This window comes from Amphiura filiformis, chromosome 13, assembly GCF_039555335.1.
Source record: "Amphiura filiformis chromosome 13, Afil_fr2py, whole genome shotgun sequence".
In the NCBI taxonomy this organism is placed as follows: domain Eukaryota; kingdom Metazoa; phylum Echinodermata; class Ophiuroidea; order Amphilepidida; family Amphiuridae; genus Amphiura; species Amphiura filiformis.
The window spans coordinates 22,282,777-22,300,083 of NC_092640.1; the positions used below are offsets into that span (position 1 = coordinate 22,282,777).

Below are 17,307 nucleotides of genomic sequence, written 5' to 3' on the forward strand. Positions count from 1 at the left end.
AATCAGAAGCAGAAGAAAAAGCAGAAGAAGAAGATTCCAGTGCTTGACAATATATCAGTGTGGCACCTGATATAAATAATAATTTTTACATTTTGAGAACGAAAATGAAAAAATACACACCTGCTTTCCGTACTCGATATATCGCCCATCATCATCTTTCCAATACCAAAGCCACGTGGTGACGAAAGCACTCCTCCAACCCTGACTCTCGAAACGTGGACCAAGGCGACGAACTTCCCTCTCAAACTGTGCAGTACCTATGTCATAGGTCATTCGATGTTCATCAAGATCAACATTGGCGATTACTGTTTTGCCTGTACCTCTGTAATATTTGATAAACAATGCCAAAATATGTTACAATCTTGTTTTGGTGTAAGGATGATTTCGGACTAACTATTGCTTTAACTAACCCTAGTTTGCCGCCATTTTTCTCTTACTTATCACGCTTGACACCGTAACATAATTAATATACTACTCTCTTTCTCTAAAGTGCTGACTCCATGCTTCTTCATTTAAGACAATCATGCGTAACCTTTTCAGAGAGACGAATCGAGATTCGGCCGTGTGCTAACTCTCAACGATATACATGATAAGATAAATTTATACACTTACCGCCAATTGACGTGAGTATTGGTTTTGCTTACATCACAAAATGCTTTCTCGATTACCCAATTGGGTCCTGGTGAAAAATCAATCCATTCATCATTAGTTCTTTGTTGCCACTGCCATTGAAACGGCTCCTCTGTGTGAATATTAACACACTGGTCGCCATAGTTACATGCTCCTCCGAGATGAAATATGCATATGAGTGGATGATCCGGCTACAATATGATATTAGTAAAAACAATATCCAAGAAATTATTGAGATTAAAACATAATGGGGAACAAAAGGACAGGACGAAAATAATATAGAGAAATGAAGAGGAAGAAAATATTGACAGAAACTGAAAGAAGGGTGGGAAAATGTATCTGGCTGTCCGTTAAGGGATCCAAAATGAGCGTTTATTGCGTTTCGACAGTATTTTTTGTGGGACATGAGAGCACCTCAGACCTATCGAATTGCATTCTGAATACGAAGCATGTCTTTCTGATATCAAATAATTTTCATTTTTTTAAATCACAATATAATACAAATTTTATGACAAATTACAAAAATTTGATATTTTTCAAATTTTGATATATAACAGTCCTCGAAGTAAATTATATAAATCTAATGATATATTCTTAAAGTGTATGTAGCAGGGAGGAAAAAGCCGACGGTCAATTGAAAATTTTGACCTTTCATATTGAAGATATGGATTTTTTCCCAAAAGACCTAATTTTTTTTTGGTGTTTTGGGAAAAAATCCATATCTTCAATACGAAAGGTCAAAATTTTCAATTGATCGTCGGCTTTTCATCCCACCTACATACACTTTAAGTATAAATCATCAGATTTATAAAGTTTACTTCAAGTACTGTTAAATATAAAAAATATCAATTTTAATGATTTGCCAAAAATCAAAATTATTTGATATCAGAATGACATTCTTCGTATTCAGAATGCAATTCGATATGTCTGATGTGCTCTAATGTCCCAAAATAAATACTGTCCAAACGTTCATACCCCAGCCCTTAATCGAATGATTCTGAGTAAATTTCACAATTGTTTGTATTGTAATTATGTTAATCATACGCATCGGAAGAAATAGGGATTGTTCACTTGTCTGCTTTATTTTCTGTTTATCACAAGTTTCACGTTTTCACCCAGAATGGTACAATCATTTCAACTGATTTATTGACGGCATCTTGGTGACAAGTTTAGCTACCCTTTTTGAATAGCATCTTTTTGTTGTACTCGGGTGATACAACTTGAAACACATGTGGATCCGTGGGCAAAACAGAGGTCAAGACTGTCAATTACTAGTATTATGAGGTCGAGATTCTGTCATTATCACAATAGCGAACCACATCGTTATGTTACGACGGGCAAAAAAGGCGGCGTGAAATATTTGATTTATTACGTTGTTCACAATGTCTGATGATTGAAATTGCAGATGCGCACCAGCATAATAAGATTTCTCTCTATCAACCAGTAGCGTAGCCAGCAGGGGGACAGGGGGCAGACTGTCCCTCCTGACAAAAAATTAAAGAAAAAAGTGCCCCTCTGACCAAAGGGCAAAGGAAAAGAAAAAGAGCAAGGAGCCCATTTTCCATCTAAATTCACCCTGTTCATGGGCCAAAATAGTGTAAAATACAAAATTGTCACAATAAAGCCCTTTTTATCTCGATCATGGGCAAAAATAGAGTCAAATTCAAATTTTTTGCGCGCTACGCGAGCACATCATCACAATAAAGCCCTTTCAGAAGCTCAAAAACATGTTGCAACTCCATTTTTCTTTTCAGCTGTGCCCCTGAAGTTTTATTTTGCCCCCTCTGACCAAGAAAGCTGGCTACGCCCCTGTTATCATCTCTTCCAACGAGAGTTCTAACCTTCCAACCCGAGTTTGAATATAGGTATCCACCGTCATCACTATCAGTATCCCTGTAGCCATCATCACTCTCGGTATCACTATAGGCATCACCACCTTCGCATCGCTTTTTATATCGAACCATTTGAACAAGATCCATTGGATCCTGTTCTACATCAATCCCAAACTCCTCTAGCACTTGTCGTGGCTGTTGGTCAAGAATGTTATGAGAACGACGGCACTGTTCCAAGAATTTACAGTCACCTTGAATGTAGTATCTAAAATCGGTAAAACATGAGAAACACGTATAAATGAGTAACATAACAATTGAGATTAGCTAACAAGCAATGATTCTGATTGTCGACGTTGCGTTATTTCAAATCCAACAATGAACAGAGCAGTTCCATGATATACAAATGTTATTACACTGACATCAGCATGATCAGAGCAATTGTTTTCTTATATCTTTCTACACACGGTTGAGAAATTAACGCTGAAGGCAGGGGCGTTTTTATACCATTGATATAACCCGACATTTTAATGTTTTCTATAAAACATTTGTGTTTGCTGTGCAGTAAATTACCAACAAATGTTATTTAATGTTATAAAAACGTTTTATACCATTAATGTACCCTTTATATAACCCGACATTTAAACGTTTTCTGCCAACCTTTTATAACCTTTTGCGAATGATGTCGAAAACGTTTTGTGTTTGCTGGGTATGTACGTTTTACAAAAGTGTTGTTGTTTCAGCCTTCGTTACAACATAACTCCAGAACTACAGGACTTACAAAAGTATTTCTGTGATATTTGAATTCTTCTACACACTCGCTATGAAAAGGATCCATGCAATTTTTGCCAACAACTCACTACTCAGGCTCACTACTATTCGCAAGATGTTGTAAACTACCAAATCGCAACAGTTTATAGTTGCTAACCTTAAGCTACCAGTTATGTTCACCCCTGCCATATATCCTAAACAAAGACAAATGTCTCAAAATTAAGTTTTGTTGAGAATTAAAGAAACGGTGATCTAAAACCAATCCAATTATGACATCTGTCTTTGTTTATGATATACAGGGGTGCACATATAACTGATGCCTTTTATTCTTTTGCGCACTGTAGCCTAATATTCTAAACTGCAACGTTTTATTGACTTGTTTGTGCCATGATATCATTTTGAGTAATTATTGTATTCCTTACCGACAGATGTGCAAGAATTTGCATCTTTCCGTATCGTCACATTTAGTGATGCTGTTGTAATATTTGCAGACATCAGGAACCGTGTATTCTACGCAACTCAGCTTCAATAACTTCAAGATGATTTCATCGTCAAGATCATCTAATTGATGGCTACAAGCAACCTAAAACAAGTATAAAAATTCATGCACAATCAATCGGATTACCGACTGGAATGCAGATATACCCAATTATAGCTAATTATCATACCAGTAAATAAATAACCACAAATAGGCCTATGAACCGGTCCAATATATATTGCGTATAATGTTCATGGCATACGTCATTATATGAATATGCAGTTTATTTCGGGTTTTTTTTTATCTACCCCATAATTTCCCCCATAATGTCCTCTTTGCGGGGTAAAACATAGTTTAAACTTAATGGTAAAGAGCCCGACTCGCTTGTGCGAATGAGGCCGCCCGCCGCTCTCAGGCTCGTCTGATCTATAAAAAAAAAAGAATCAGTAAAAAGACACTTGAACCCAAATAATTATGGACCTACATCATATAAAATACATATTATTATTAATGTTTAAAAAGTATATTTTATACGCAACGGCTCCGCACGACGGCATATAATACATGAAAATGCGCACGGCCGTTCGCCGCCTATGCGTGATGTCTACTTTTATCTAGAGCGCCCTCAGTTTTGACTTAAGGAGTCTTATTTGGTTTAAGTGGTGTTGGGCGATACAAAGAGTTATAATTTAAAACTACCGATACCAATTAGCACACAAAAGTATAGCGGTACTGTTGACTCAAAATTCCCATACCGCCCAACCCTACATAGTTACCGAATGTAATCGGTCGCCGATAATGGCGACGAAATGTCCTTTCGAAGTTGAAAATAGCCCATTTTGATCACTAGAATAGACCCACAAAAACACTCCCAATTATATTTTATTAATTTTTCAAGTAAACCAGAAGCTTTAGATAAAAATGCTATCCAAGAGTTACCGTTCACACTCCTTAGATGCTTGATAATAGACAACTTCTGTCCGTACACCATCGCTAAATTCACTGCACAAAATGCGAATCATACCGTACGGTATAGCGTATTTTAGTCAGAATATTGGAACATAAAAACAGTTAATAATCATACTCGCTTTATTTACAAGTAAAACAGATGCTAATGATAATAATTTGTGCGAGCATAACAGTGTCACAGTCCATATGCTTTGCAGAAATGATATGACATGTACTGATAATACACGCACTATACTACTGTACTACAGTACATGTACATGTAAACTCTACATAGAAACCCAAAAGTATAACATGTAGTGTGTGTGCGCCGACTGAAATCATTGTGAGTTGCAATTTTGTTGTCAAACCCTTACGAAGCATTCATTTGGTTCGTGTGAGATACGTAACGATACGCTATGACTTTTCGCTTGTTTTTACCAATCTCGATAAATTCTCCATTTTTATATTTTGTCCTTCCGTAGTTCTTTACGATGCCGAAATAGTGTATCGGTATGTTCTGATATCATCGTCGCACTCTTCCGAAGAACCAATTTGGTCCGATTTACAAATGTAACGCTACGCGATGAGTTTTAGCTTGTTTCAACCAGCTACGTAACTAAATGCTCTACGGGCCAAAATTTCCGATAAAATTCTACATTACATAATTATTATAATTTTATGTACCGGGTTCCGTAGCAATTTACGGGGTCCGTAGCAATTTACGGGTTCCGTAGCAATTTACGGGTTCCGTAGCAATTTACACGTTCCGTAGCAATTTACGCGTTCCGTAGCAATTTACGGGTTCCGTAGCAATTTACGGGTTCCGTAGCAATTTACGGGTTCCGTAGCAATTTACGGGTTCCGTAGCAATTTACGGGTTCCGTAGCAATTTACGGGTTCGTAGCAATTTACGCGTTCCGTAGCAATTTACGGGTTCCGTAGCAATTTACGCGTTCCGTAGCAATTTACGCGTTCCGTAGCAATTTACGCGTTCCGTAGCAATTTACGGGTTCCGTAGCAATTTACGGGTTCCGTAGCAATTTACGGGTTCTGTAGCAATTTACGGGTTCCGTAGTAATTTACGGGTTCCGTAGCAATTTACGCGTTCCGTATCAATTTACGGGTTCCGTAGCAATTTACGGGTTCCGTAGCAATTTACGGGTTCCGTAGCAATTTACGGGTTCCGTAGCAATTTACGGGTTCCGTAGCAATTTACGCGTTCCGTAGCAATTTACGCGTTCCGTAGCAATTTACGGGTTCCGTAGCAATTTACGGGTTCCGTAGCAATTTACGGGTTCCGTAGCAATTTACGGGTTCCGTAGCAATTTACACGTTCCGTAGCGATTTACGCGTTCCGTAGCAATTTACGGGTTCCGTAGCAATTTACGGGTTCCGTAGCAATTTACGGGTTCCGTAGCAATTTACGGGTTCCGTAGCAATTTACGGGTTCCGTAGCAATTTACGGGTTCCGTAGCAATTTACGCGTTCCGTAGCAATTTACGGGTTCCGTAGCAATTTACGCGTTCCGTAGCAATTTACGCGTTCCGTAGCAATTTACGCGTTCCGTAGCAATTTACGGGTTCCGTAGCAATTTACGGGTTCCGGGTTCCGTAGCAATTTACGGGTTCTGTAGCAATTTACGGGTTCCGTAGTAATTTACGGGTTCCGTAGCAATTTACGCGTTCCGTAGCAATTTACGGGTTCCGTAGCAATTTACGGGTTCCGTAGCAATTTACAGGTTCCGTAGCAATTTACGGGTTCCGTAGCAATTTACGGGTTCCGTAGCAATTTACGCGTTCCGTAGCAATTTACGCGTTCCGTAGCAATTTACGGGTTCCGTAGCAATTTACGGGTTCCGTAGCAATTTACGGGTTCCGTAGCAATTTACGGGTTCCGTAGTAATTTACGGGTTCCGTATCAATTTACGCGTTCCGTATCAATTTACGGGTTCCGTAGCAATTTACGGGTTCCGTAGCAATTTACGGGTTCCGTAGCAATTTACGGGTTCCGTAGCAATTTATGGGTTCCGTAGCAATTTACGCGTTCCGTAGCAATTTACGCGTTCCGTAGCAATTTACGGGTTCCGTAGCAATTTACGGGTTCCGTAGCAATTTACGGGTTCCGTAGCAATTTACGGGTTCCGTAGCAATTTACGCGTTCCGTAGCAATTTACGGGTTCCGTAGCAATTTACGGGTTCCGTAGCAATTTACGGGTTCCGTAGCAATTTACGGGTTCCGTAGCAATTTACGCGTTCCTTAGCAATTTACGGGTTCCGTAGCAATTTACGGGTTCCGTAGCAATTTACGGGTTCCGTAGCAATTTACGGGTTCCGTAGCAATTTACGGGTTCCGTAGCAATTTACGCGTTCCGTAGCAATTTACGCGTTCCGTAGCAATTTACGGGTTCCGTAGCAATTTACGGGTTCCGTAGCAATTTACGGGTTCCGTAGCAATTTACGGGTTCCGTTCTGTACAGTCACAGTTTATGTTTTGGTGAAAAAAAGACCGAATTTTTCCACCCGTCTACATTCGGGCCACTGACCGGGTCTTCAAGAATCGGACTTTCACTTTGGAATAGATTCAATTAAACTTACATTAATTGCTTTAGCTTAGAGACAAAATCATTGTTAAATTGAAGGTATTGGACACTTTAACTATTATATAACCATGATCTAATGGGATTTTAAGGAAGCTAAAACTTAACTTTCAGTAAGCTTAAAAACTTAACTTTCAGTAAGCTTAAAAACTTAACTTTCAGTAAGCTTAAAAACTTAACTTTCAGTAAGCTTAAAGCGTAATAATTATGTATTACGTGTCCATATCTTCAACGTACTCATCAGTAACGGTGGGCATTCGCTGTGTAGGCGTCTGACACGCCACAAACGTATATACGAGACTAATAGTTTACCCCCTCAGTTTTCGTTGTTTTCGATAAAAGTAGACGTTAAAAACGGCCGTGTGCGGTAAACAAAGACAAAAGATTTTTATGAGTTTCTTGAAAGATTGCACATTAGGAACATCACGCAAATTTGTAGGCAAACTGTTCCAAACATAGGTCCTTGAACAGAAAAAGATTTATCCTCATATATTTTTGTTTTGGGGATTTCAAGACGGGTGACATCTTTCAAGGACCTAAGCCAACTACGCACAGCGTCATCATCCCTATATCTTCGTGTCAAAAATTGCCGTGACAGTACGGCGAAATCTCTCGTTTTTCAACAGCTACGCATGGCGATTTTGTTCGAGATTTTACGATTTTACGATTTGCGCATGCTCAAGAAAATTCGATTTGTTGTCAGGTAAAACCAAGGTTTTGTTTCAATACACTAACTGGAAATTCAGTACACTAATCAGCGGCGATTGCTGATTGCTGTGGATATATCTTACTGCATTTTATACGTGTACATAACGATTTTTAAATCGTGCATTAAAATGTGATATATTCAACTGTTTGAGAATTGAAATCAGATCCACGTGCTGTATAGAATATTAAATCACAAGTCTATAATACAATGCACATCGAGACACTATGCAACTTTCTTTATCTGCGTCAATAACAAAATATTGATTTCAATAGAATTGAATACATCTCTACATTTTGAGTTTGTACTTCACCACTGAGCGATCTAGCGATCGATTTCTAGCCAATCAGATAGGACTCCTTTTCTTGCGTTCGGTGAAATTAAGTTGCAGGGAAAAAATATTTATAATACATGGTGTCGACACTGTGCCACGGTTACAACTATACTTGTGAAAAAGATCCTGCAAATATTTTGGCGATGTACCGTCAAGACAATTGACGGTTCTCTGCTGGACATGCAACCAATGCAACTCTCGCAACAAAGGCGCAGCACCAGTCCGCTGACTTGGAAAGTGAGACGCACTGACTTGGAAAGTGAGACGCACTGACTTGGAAAGTGAGACGCACTGACTTGGAAAGTGAGACGCACTGAAGCTTTTGGAGACGTTGCATGCCACGGTTTGTACGTAAAGCCACCTAACAAAGAGTAGCCATAATCCAGCCAAGAAAGGATCAAAGATCTCACTGCATGTGCACAAGAGATGTGATCAATATAGCGACGTATTATTGCAAGATTACGCAGGTGGAAATTAATACTGCGACACAGGGCACTGCAGTGACTTGATCATTCTCGATGAAACCATTATAAAAAAAATAACACCCAAGTTCTAAAGCTTGCAGAGGGTGTAATTACAGATCCATCGATTTTTAAGTCAAGGTGGGATATAGCAGCTGCACATCTAGGAGAAAAAGAATGAAGATAATTTTTAGTGTCTTTCACATTTATCTTGTTTTCAAGCGTCCACGATCGTATCTCAGCGATGCATTTAATGAGCCTAAGTTGTGAAGCAGCCATATCATCCTGTGACTTGGGATTAAAACTAGCGTAAAATGGTGTATCGTCAGCGTAGATATGATACGCAACCTGATGGAGCCTGATGATTTCAGAAACTGCCTGAGCATATGCCCTAAAAATCGGTGGACCTGCAACAGATGCCCGGGGAACACCATATTGCAAAGGACATTTATTAGAATGCTCAACAAGGACACATACTTTGCTACAACGATCTTTAAGCTTTCAGGACAATCTTGAGCAAACCATGTAATACCAAACTCTCTCTGCATTCGCTGGACAAGACTATTATGGTCAATCGTGTCGAATGCAGAGGAGAGGTCCATTATGGTTAATCGTGTCGAATGCAGAAGAGAGTTCCAAAAGAACCAACGTGATTACATTACCTTTATCCAACTCATTAAGCATGTCATGGTACTGTTACCAGTCGTACTGACTCAAGGCCAAAATCACCTTTTACCCGAACTCACACGAATACACAATACACTGTTTGATTAAGCTAACAAAATCTAAGTCTTTAATTGAAAACAAAGTATGATTGGTACATATAACAACAATATTGTATATACAATAAAATCACACAATCAGTTTTATTCTATTAGTACTTAACCAGCGGTCTTCTTGTTGGTGATCCTAGAGTTCTTGCAATGTTCTGGACGACTGATGTAATATATCCTTATTCACTTGTCCTGCAAAAATCCGCGAAGTCCATTGTACACTTGCGTTTATAAATATCCTTGCGTATGAAATCCTCACACGAAAATGATGCTGCTTTCTCCAATCACTTATCTTCTTGCGCTGCTTTCTCCAAAAATATATCTCCTTGCGCTGCTTTCTCCAAAAAATGGTGTTTCTTTCACCAATCACTCTTTCTCCAGGGAACAGGCTTCTTTAATACTGCTCCGCTGTATATGACAGATGTGTGGTTTTCATAAACCCAGCAAACTCCAGCAATTCGACAGAAGAACTTTAATCCTTTGATGAGGAAGAGCACATTTGTGTGCTGGCAATCTCCTTCGTTGCTGTATTAAAAGTAGCTCAATTATTATTGGCTATGTAAACTGGTTAAAATGTATATACTTCTTTTTTGAAGCACGAACACCATCACACACATGTGGAGTTTTGATCTCCCATGACATTCTGTCATATTAAAGGCTATTGCAGCCTGTCAGATCTGTATCCAGGTGATAATAATTGTAACATTTTCCATAAAGTCCTTCACAATCCGCAGTAGACCCTGTGTCTTACTTTGGGCCATTTTCGTAGCTTTTAAATAACCATATTTCCAGCTTGTCGGTGAAAATATCCATCCATCTCCATCGCTCAGAGGCTGTTTTAAATAGCACTGTAGGAAACTCATGATCTCCATGACCACACTCAGAAATACTCTTTGAGTATCCTGATTTTAACTGGTTAACATTATTAACTGTCTTTTTGAGAGCTATAGCTACATCCATTCACATTACAATCATATCGATACAGGTCTGCCAAGAATTATTACAAACATCTTGTTTTATAGCAAACCATCCGGGATTTTCCCCAATGTTCTAATAATAGACATTCACCTTTAACATTACATCACTTCCTGTGGGGTTTTCCCACTATGTCATTTCAATTTACAATCTCTATGGATTTCCCCTTGACATAAAAAATCTTGATAAATGATGTTGTTATTTACATCTTAGGGGTTTTCCAGAAACGTCTTAATAAACAAACTATTGCATGATTAGAAAGGCAACTTCCCCTATTTCATGACATAGGATTATACAGGGTACATCACAGTACAATTCTGGTTTACCCTGCGCATCCTGTGTTAGGGTTAGTGTTAGTAATGGGGTTATGTGCGCTGGGTATACCAGAATTATTCCACGATAAGACCATGACACAGCTGGATGCATTGTTTCACATGCATTAGCAAGGTTCATTGTGTTAAAAGTCTCTGTTACTTACAAGCTGGTTATGATCAGAATCAAGTCGATGGGTACTGGAACAGCTATGGATAATTACGAGGGAATAAAGTGAATGAGAAAAACATGCGTTACAGTTTTTAGACGCATGTAAAGAAAAACACACAATATTGACTACGGTGTATATTATACTGCACCAATGAACCAAAAATGAGTAAACTATACCAAGGTCAGAGGTTGGTATAGGTCTATTATCTACACGTGGTCCGTAGGCTATGTTGATCAACAATTTAAGATTCACAACTGGTTTAGCAACCTGGTCAGTTTAAGAGATATCTTAAAAGATAGCACCCTCTGTTGTTTTAAAGTAAATTACGTGCGTTTATTTTACGTTTTGAAGATATTTTACACCATAGAATATAAAAACTAGTAATTTGGTAAATATAATGCCTCAATGAGGTATGGGAATGGTTATACTTGTGCAGAGGCTATACCAGAATTATTCCATGACAGCTGGATGCCATTAAATGTAGATAAAATAAATGTAGATATTTATATAGCGCTTTATAACGTAAACAGCCTCAAAGCGCTTTACATTTATTCCGCCGTTATTAGATTATGTCGGAACCACGTTTGCTGCCTACAAATGGCGCAGGGTTCATCAGTACAACGACTGTGACTACCACTAACAGCTTCCCATTGCACCTGGGTGGGGTGAGGCAAGCGAGACAAAGCGCCTTGCCCAAGGGCGCAACACGGTGGCGGGACGGGGACTCGAACCCACGCACGTCAAGCAAGCTCTGAAATTATGAGTCCAAGGCCGTAACCACTGAGCCACCGTGCCCCATTGTATCACATGACAGCTGGATGCCATTGTATCGGCTTTAAAGAAAATATTGCTCAAGGTTGTTCCACAGGGCTACAGAAATGAATACTTAGCCATAGAACAATACCTGGAAGCGGCAATAGAAATTAGCATGAGGCCGCATTCATATGTAAATAGCGTATTTAAATTTGTGCCCAGACGTATTGAGGGCGACAGTCATGTTATCCAGACAGAGAATGGCTTGATGCGCCAGGCATGTCAAATTGCTGAGTGAATGTGTATAAATCCCCGTTCTGTATAGGTAATAAGCTAGTATATTTCGTGTTCCAGTTTGTTATAACAAAACAATTAGTATTATATTAAATATATTGAGTGTATAAACTTTGAAATTGACGTGAATTTGAAGTGCAGAGCTCCAAATCTAGCTAAATCGTGTAGTGTGAAATTATGCTGTGTGACCCCCTCTGCGTGGTAGAATTATATTCATAAAACATTGAATTTAACAGATAATATGGGCAGCCAACCACGATTTATCAGCATTTAAAAGATATATTAATTAACAAAGATAAATAATCAATAATACAAATGACAATTTAACTAGTAAACAAGTCTCAAATCCATAAATGTTGCCACGTGATTTCCCGAACACATGATATGTCAACATGTGACCATTATTCAGATTTACCGTAAGTATTTGAAGTATGGTGCACGGCTTGCAGGCAACTGTGTATTTCTTTACCTCCGTATAAAATCACTAATTCATGCTGTATCAAAGGGTATCAAAGGTTATTGTAACTTCAAATACTACTTGTATTTCACACCTTGCCTCTGTCACATATTTCCTTCATATTATTGACAGCAAGTCCTAATTTTGACTTTGCTATTGCAAAATGTCAATTCATATCAAATTAGTAGACTTTCTTTGAAAAAACATATCACTGGTGCCTGATGGGAATACCCGTCCGCCATTTCATTAAACTGGATCGTTTTCGCCTGGTTTGTGCCCAGATGTATTGGGGCGCGCTATACTCTCATTGAACAGGCAAAGTTCGCAAAACTAACAACGTTGTTATTTGCCAATATCAATTAACATGATCCAAGGGTCGAACATGAATTATTCATAACGGATCGATAACTGGCCTCACATAGTAAACCAGCGGAATTTTTCATAGGTTTTGCGTTGCTAATAGAACAACCGTGAATTTAGTGTCACCCCCTTGACTTAGCACTCAGAAATAAAAGCCAACAAGTTTAAGCTATAAACATGGAACAATTATCTGGAACCGGCAATGTGAAATTAGCCCGGAAATTAGCATGATGCTGCATGAGCCGTACTGCATGACAAGGTTGTTGGGTGGGTAGAATGCGTATAATCAGCATTCTGTACAGTATGAGCTGGTTTCTTTCGTATACTATGTCGTAATAATAAAAGATAAGTATCATATTTAATGTATTAAGAAGTGTATCGAAATTTACCTGACTTTGAAGTGCAGAGTAAAATTCTGCAGTGTGAGTGTGTGACCCCTCGGAGTATTGAATTATTGAATTCACCTTTTCGGTAAATCCCATTTAGCCTTTGCGAGTACACCTGAGAGCTCGTCATTTTACGTCACGGCGATCTGCGCCGATGCGCACATCGTTTATCGAACATCAATACTGCGCATTGCAAGTCGGCGTGACGTAAAATGACGAGTTCTCAGGTGTACTCGCAAAGGGTTATGGGATTTACCGAAAAGGTGAATTCTAATAGATAAATATGCAGTGATTTCCAGAACACGTGATATGTCAACATGTGATCAGTAGTCAGTCTTACCAATATTTGGAGCAATTGGTGCATTACAATCACACAGTCGTAGTCAATTAGATAACATTATGTCTTATTAGTGCAGATTGAAAAAAATTTTCACATGAGGACAGGAACACACCGACGAATACGACGCCATTATGGGAGGTCTGAAGATAGTTTTCTTACCTTCAAATACTACTTGTATTTCATACCTTACACCTAAGTAAGTAATGTAAAGGTTTATTTCAGTCAAACTCTAATGGTGACCCGCAGGTCAAATTGCTAGAATTTACATTAAACACGCCTAAACAGACACAATGCAATTTGAAGGCAGCAGCTTAATCAGCGCCAATATTGCAACATCGAAACAAACAACTATAAAAACATCCAACCCCAGCCTACCCCTCGTAAGCAATGAGGATAAAGTGCCTTCCCCAAGGATTCAACACGTTGACACAAATGGGGTTCGAACTCGCAAGCTATGATTATGTTATCCTCTTGGCCACACCTGTCCCGCATTTCCTTTGTATTATTGAAAGCAATTCCTAATTTCGACATAAACTATTGCTACCAGAGCTTATTTATCTCTTTTAATTAACATCTATCTTAAATGCAGACTACTTGTGTTTGCTGCACATCTATCTATCAGAATTCAATATTATTTGAATAAAACATAACTAGCGCCCCCAAACAAGGTCCGCACAGCATTAAAATGACATACGTCTTTCATAATAACAATAAAGGTACATGCTAATGAGCCAGCGTCGATTTCATGGTTATCTAAGAAAGTGATTTTAAAAATTAAGTTATAAGTCATCTACTTGAGGTTACTTCTGGCCTACATTTCAAATCGTTATTGATTTAAATCGTGATTTAAATCGCGCCAACCCTGTCTTCGACGGTGCAAACTATTCTTTATTTAAATTTGAATTGTTGCACGAGGAACAATTTAAGACCCTTTTTGTTGGTCAAAAATCGGAGCATTTTTAGGTTTTGACCCTTGTATTTTAAATGTTATCTGTAAAAATTATCTGTCCACCCTCATGGGGGGGGGGGGTAATATTTGGCAGGTACCTAGCTTGGGATCTTTGTGATATAAATGGTGACTACAGTTAAAATACTAAATTTAGTATATAGTAAAAAGGTACGTTCGCCCGTAGAACACAATATATCCCGTCACCTTCTACAGCTTTTTATCAACAATTAGGCTTAAGGGGAATAGAAAGTAAGAAAATTACTAAAATTGAGTATATTATGTGTAATTTGACTTTTGCAACTTAATAAATTCAGCAAAGTTTTAGCTTTAAAATATTTTCACCCCATTAAATTCGGATGTTGTATTGCAAAGTTACGGCTATTTGAAGTGAACAAGGTGTCGAGAAATATGGTAACATTCGTTCGTTTCATACATGCACTTGAATTTTTATTTTATTGTTTTTAAAGGTGCGATATGTAAAAGAATTACTAACAAAAGTATTTACCTGGCAATTACAATTCAACATTTATTTACTTTATTATTATATAGGCCTATATATACTTTATTATTATTTATATATGAATTTTGCCTCAACAAATTTATATTCTAGTATATTTATAATATATTTCATAATCTCTCACCTGGCTATTATTGGTCATTTTTAAAACACGTTTATTTCAAAATGGTAATTTTATCAATAATTCCAGGATTTTTCAGTCATTATAAGTCTCCTAACTTAATATTTTGGCATTTTTGCATATATAACTAGCCGTTTCCCGCCAAAATAACCTTCCCCCCCAACCACGAGAAGGAAGAACTTTGTCCAAAAAAGGCTCTGTGGTGACATACAGGGTGTCCCATAAAAAATTACCGAGCGAATAAAATTGAACGTAAGTCGAGTAATAGACATCAGAATCAAAAAATTTAAAATGTATCGTATAGCTTATTTTATTGTGCATCACATATGAAAATTTTATTTTATTCGGTTGACTGATTGCGAAGAAATGAACGATTACATAATGCGTACATCAATGCAGTTCATTCCAAGTTTGATCAACAGGCGCTTTTTTATACTCGCTCACCGCTTCCCAAAGATTGTGTATCTCATTAAATTAAATCCACATTATCTTTTTTATAATCCGACGGTGTTATGTCATTCATGCTTTCACTGAAGATGAATAACAGTTTGTCCGAGAAAACTTTGATTTCTGCAATTGAATATATGAATACAAAAGCCACCCAAGTCCATACTTTGGCCAAGTTGAGTTAAGCATGGGAAATTGTTGCTATACATAGGCCTGTCATATGTATGAAAGAACAACTCAAATTCATCCTCCGTGTCTATTGGGCATGTGAAAAATAGCATGTATGAAAGAATCACCCAATTCCATGATTTGAGTCTTGTAACACATTGATTGAAATCCAGTATGTATAAAAGTCCACTTGTAACACATTCATTGCTAGAGAGTGACTTTTGAAAAAAATGGGTTTAATAAAGTAAAGTGTGAGGTTTATATTACATGGCAGAATGCTTATCAACATTATACATACATGTGTGCTTTATTTTGTATTATCTTACTAGTGGTAATCTCATTCTAACATTGTTGTCTTTGTATATGATTCAAAAAACCACCCAAGTCCAAAATTTAAAATGAACCCCACGAAGTCCCTGAAATGCTAATCGTCATACTTAATACAGGTTAATCCACTCATTTGCACGTAAAACTTATCATATTGACCAGGTAAATCTAACTGAAGGAATTAAAATGATACACAGGTTTTTCTCTCAAAATCACTTCCCATGGACTTGGGTGGCTTTTGTATTCATGTATCTCCGGAATTTGTCACGCATCCGCCGTTACTTAACACAAGATGCTTGTAAACTTGCTGTTCAGTCGCTCATTTTCTCCCGGATTGACTATGGTAATGCTTTTTGCTCTATGGTGCCAATGAAGGTGACTTAACGCGTTTGCAACGCCTTCAGAACAGGGCCGCCAGATTAATTATGCTTGTTGGCCGAGACCATCCCAGTGCTCCTTTACTACGTCTCCTTCATTGGCTACCAGTTCGCGAACGTATCAAGTTTAAATTACTGGTCTACGTGTTCAAATGCCTCCATTCACAATCTCCATCATATCTTCAAGAACTGATCTCGGTTAAAACATCTGCTTATGCCACACGTTCGTCAAAGGACAAAACACTTCTATCTCAGCCAAAAACCAAGACACGTACCGGTGATCATTCATTTGAATCATGTGCACCCCGGATATGGAATACTCTACCTCGTGACATCAGGGAAGCTGGTACACTCCAGCTTTTCAAAGCAAATCTGAAAACATACCTATTCAAGTAGTTTTTATCATGCTCTTATCCAATTGTCTTGACATATATTATGCTTTGTATTGTTTGTATTAGTTTCATGTAGCTGTATATATTCTTTTGTAAAGCGCTCCGTTCTTTGTGGGGCGCTCAATAAATGCCTATTATTAGGGATGACCAATGAACCATCAACTTGATTAGAACACTCCCATAGACATGCAGGGAGCTCAACTGTGCACTGCTTGCACAGACATTTCTAAATTGAGCTCATTCTTTTATTTTTCATAATTTTTCTGTAAAAATTGGAGCTGTTAATGCCAATTATAATTTGTAACTATCTTGCAAATTACAGCAACATAACTTGTTTCATTTTCCTGTAAGTGCGAGTCAAAATTGGTCCATCGCCACAGTGCGCTTAATTGCCAGTGGCTGAGTTCAGCACTGCTCAAGAATGGCACAAAATA

General features: G+C 38.1%; 1 protein-coding gene across 1 annotated transcript in view; it reads right to left on the reverse strand.

The window, feature by feature from the left end:
- Window positions 1-17,307, reverse strand: part of LOC140167490 (zinc finger CCCH-type antiviral protein 1-like) — a 42,092-nt gene that overhangs the window by 20,717 nt on the left and 4,068 nt on the right. Inside the window, exons 2-6 of the mRNA XM_072190797.1 lie at window positions 10,980-11,022; window positions 3,653-3,813; window positions 2,472-2,727; window positions 613-821; window positions 121-322 (exon numbers count right to left, since the gene is read on the reverse strand). Of these exons, the coding sequence (XP_072046898.1) occupies window positions 121-322; window positions 613-821; window positions 2,472-2,727; window positions 3,653-3,813; window positions 10,980-11,022 (871 nt within the window). The remainder of the gene's footprint in view (window positions 1-120; window positions 323-612; window positions 822-2,471; window positions 2,728-3,652; window positions 3,814-10,979; window positions 11,023-17,307) is intronic.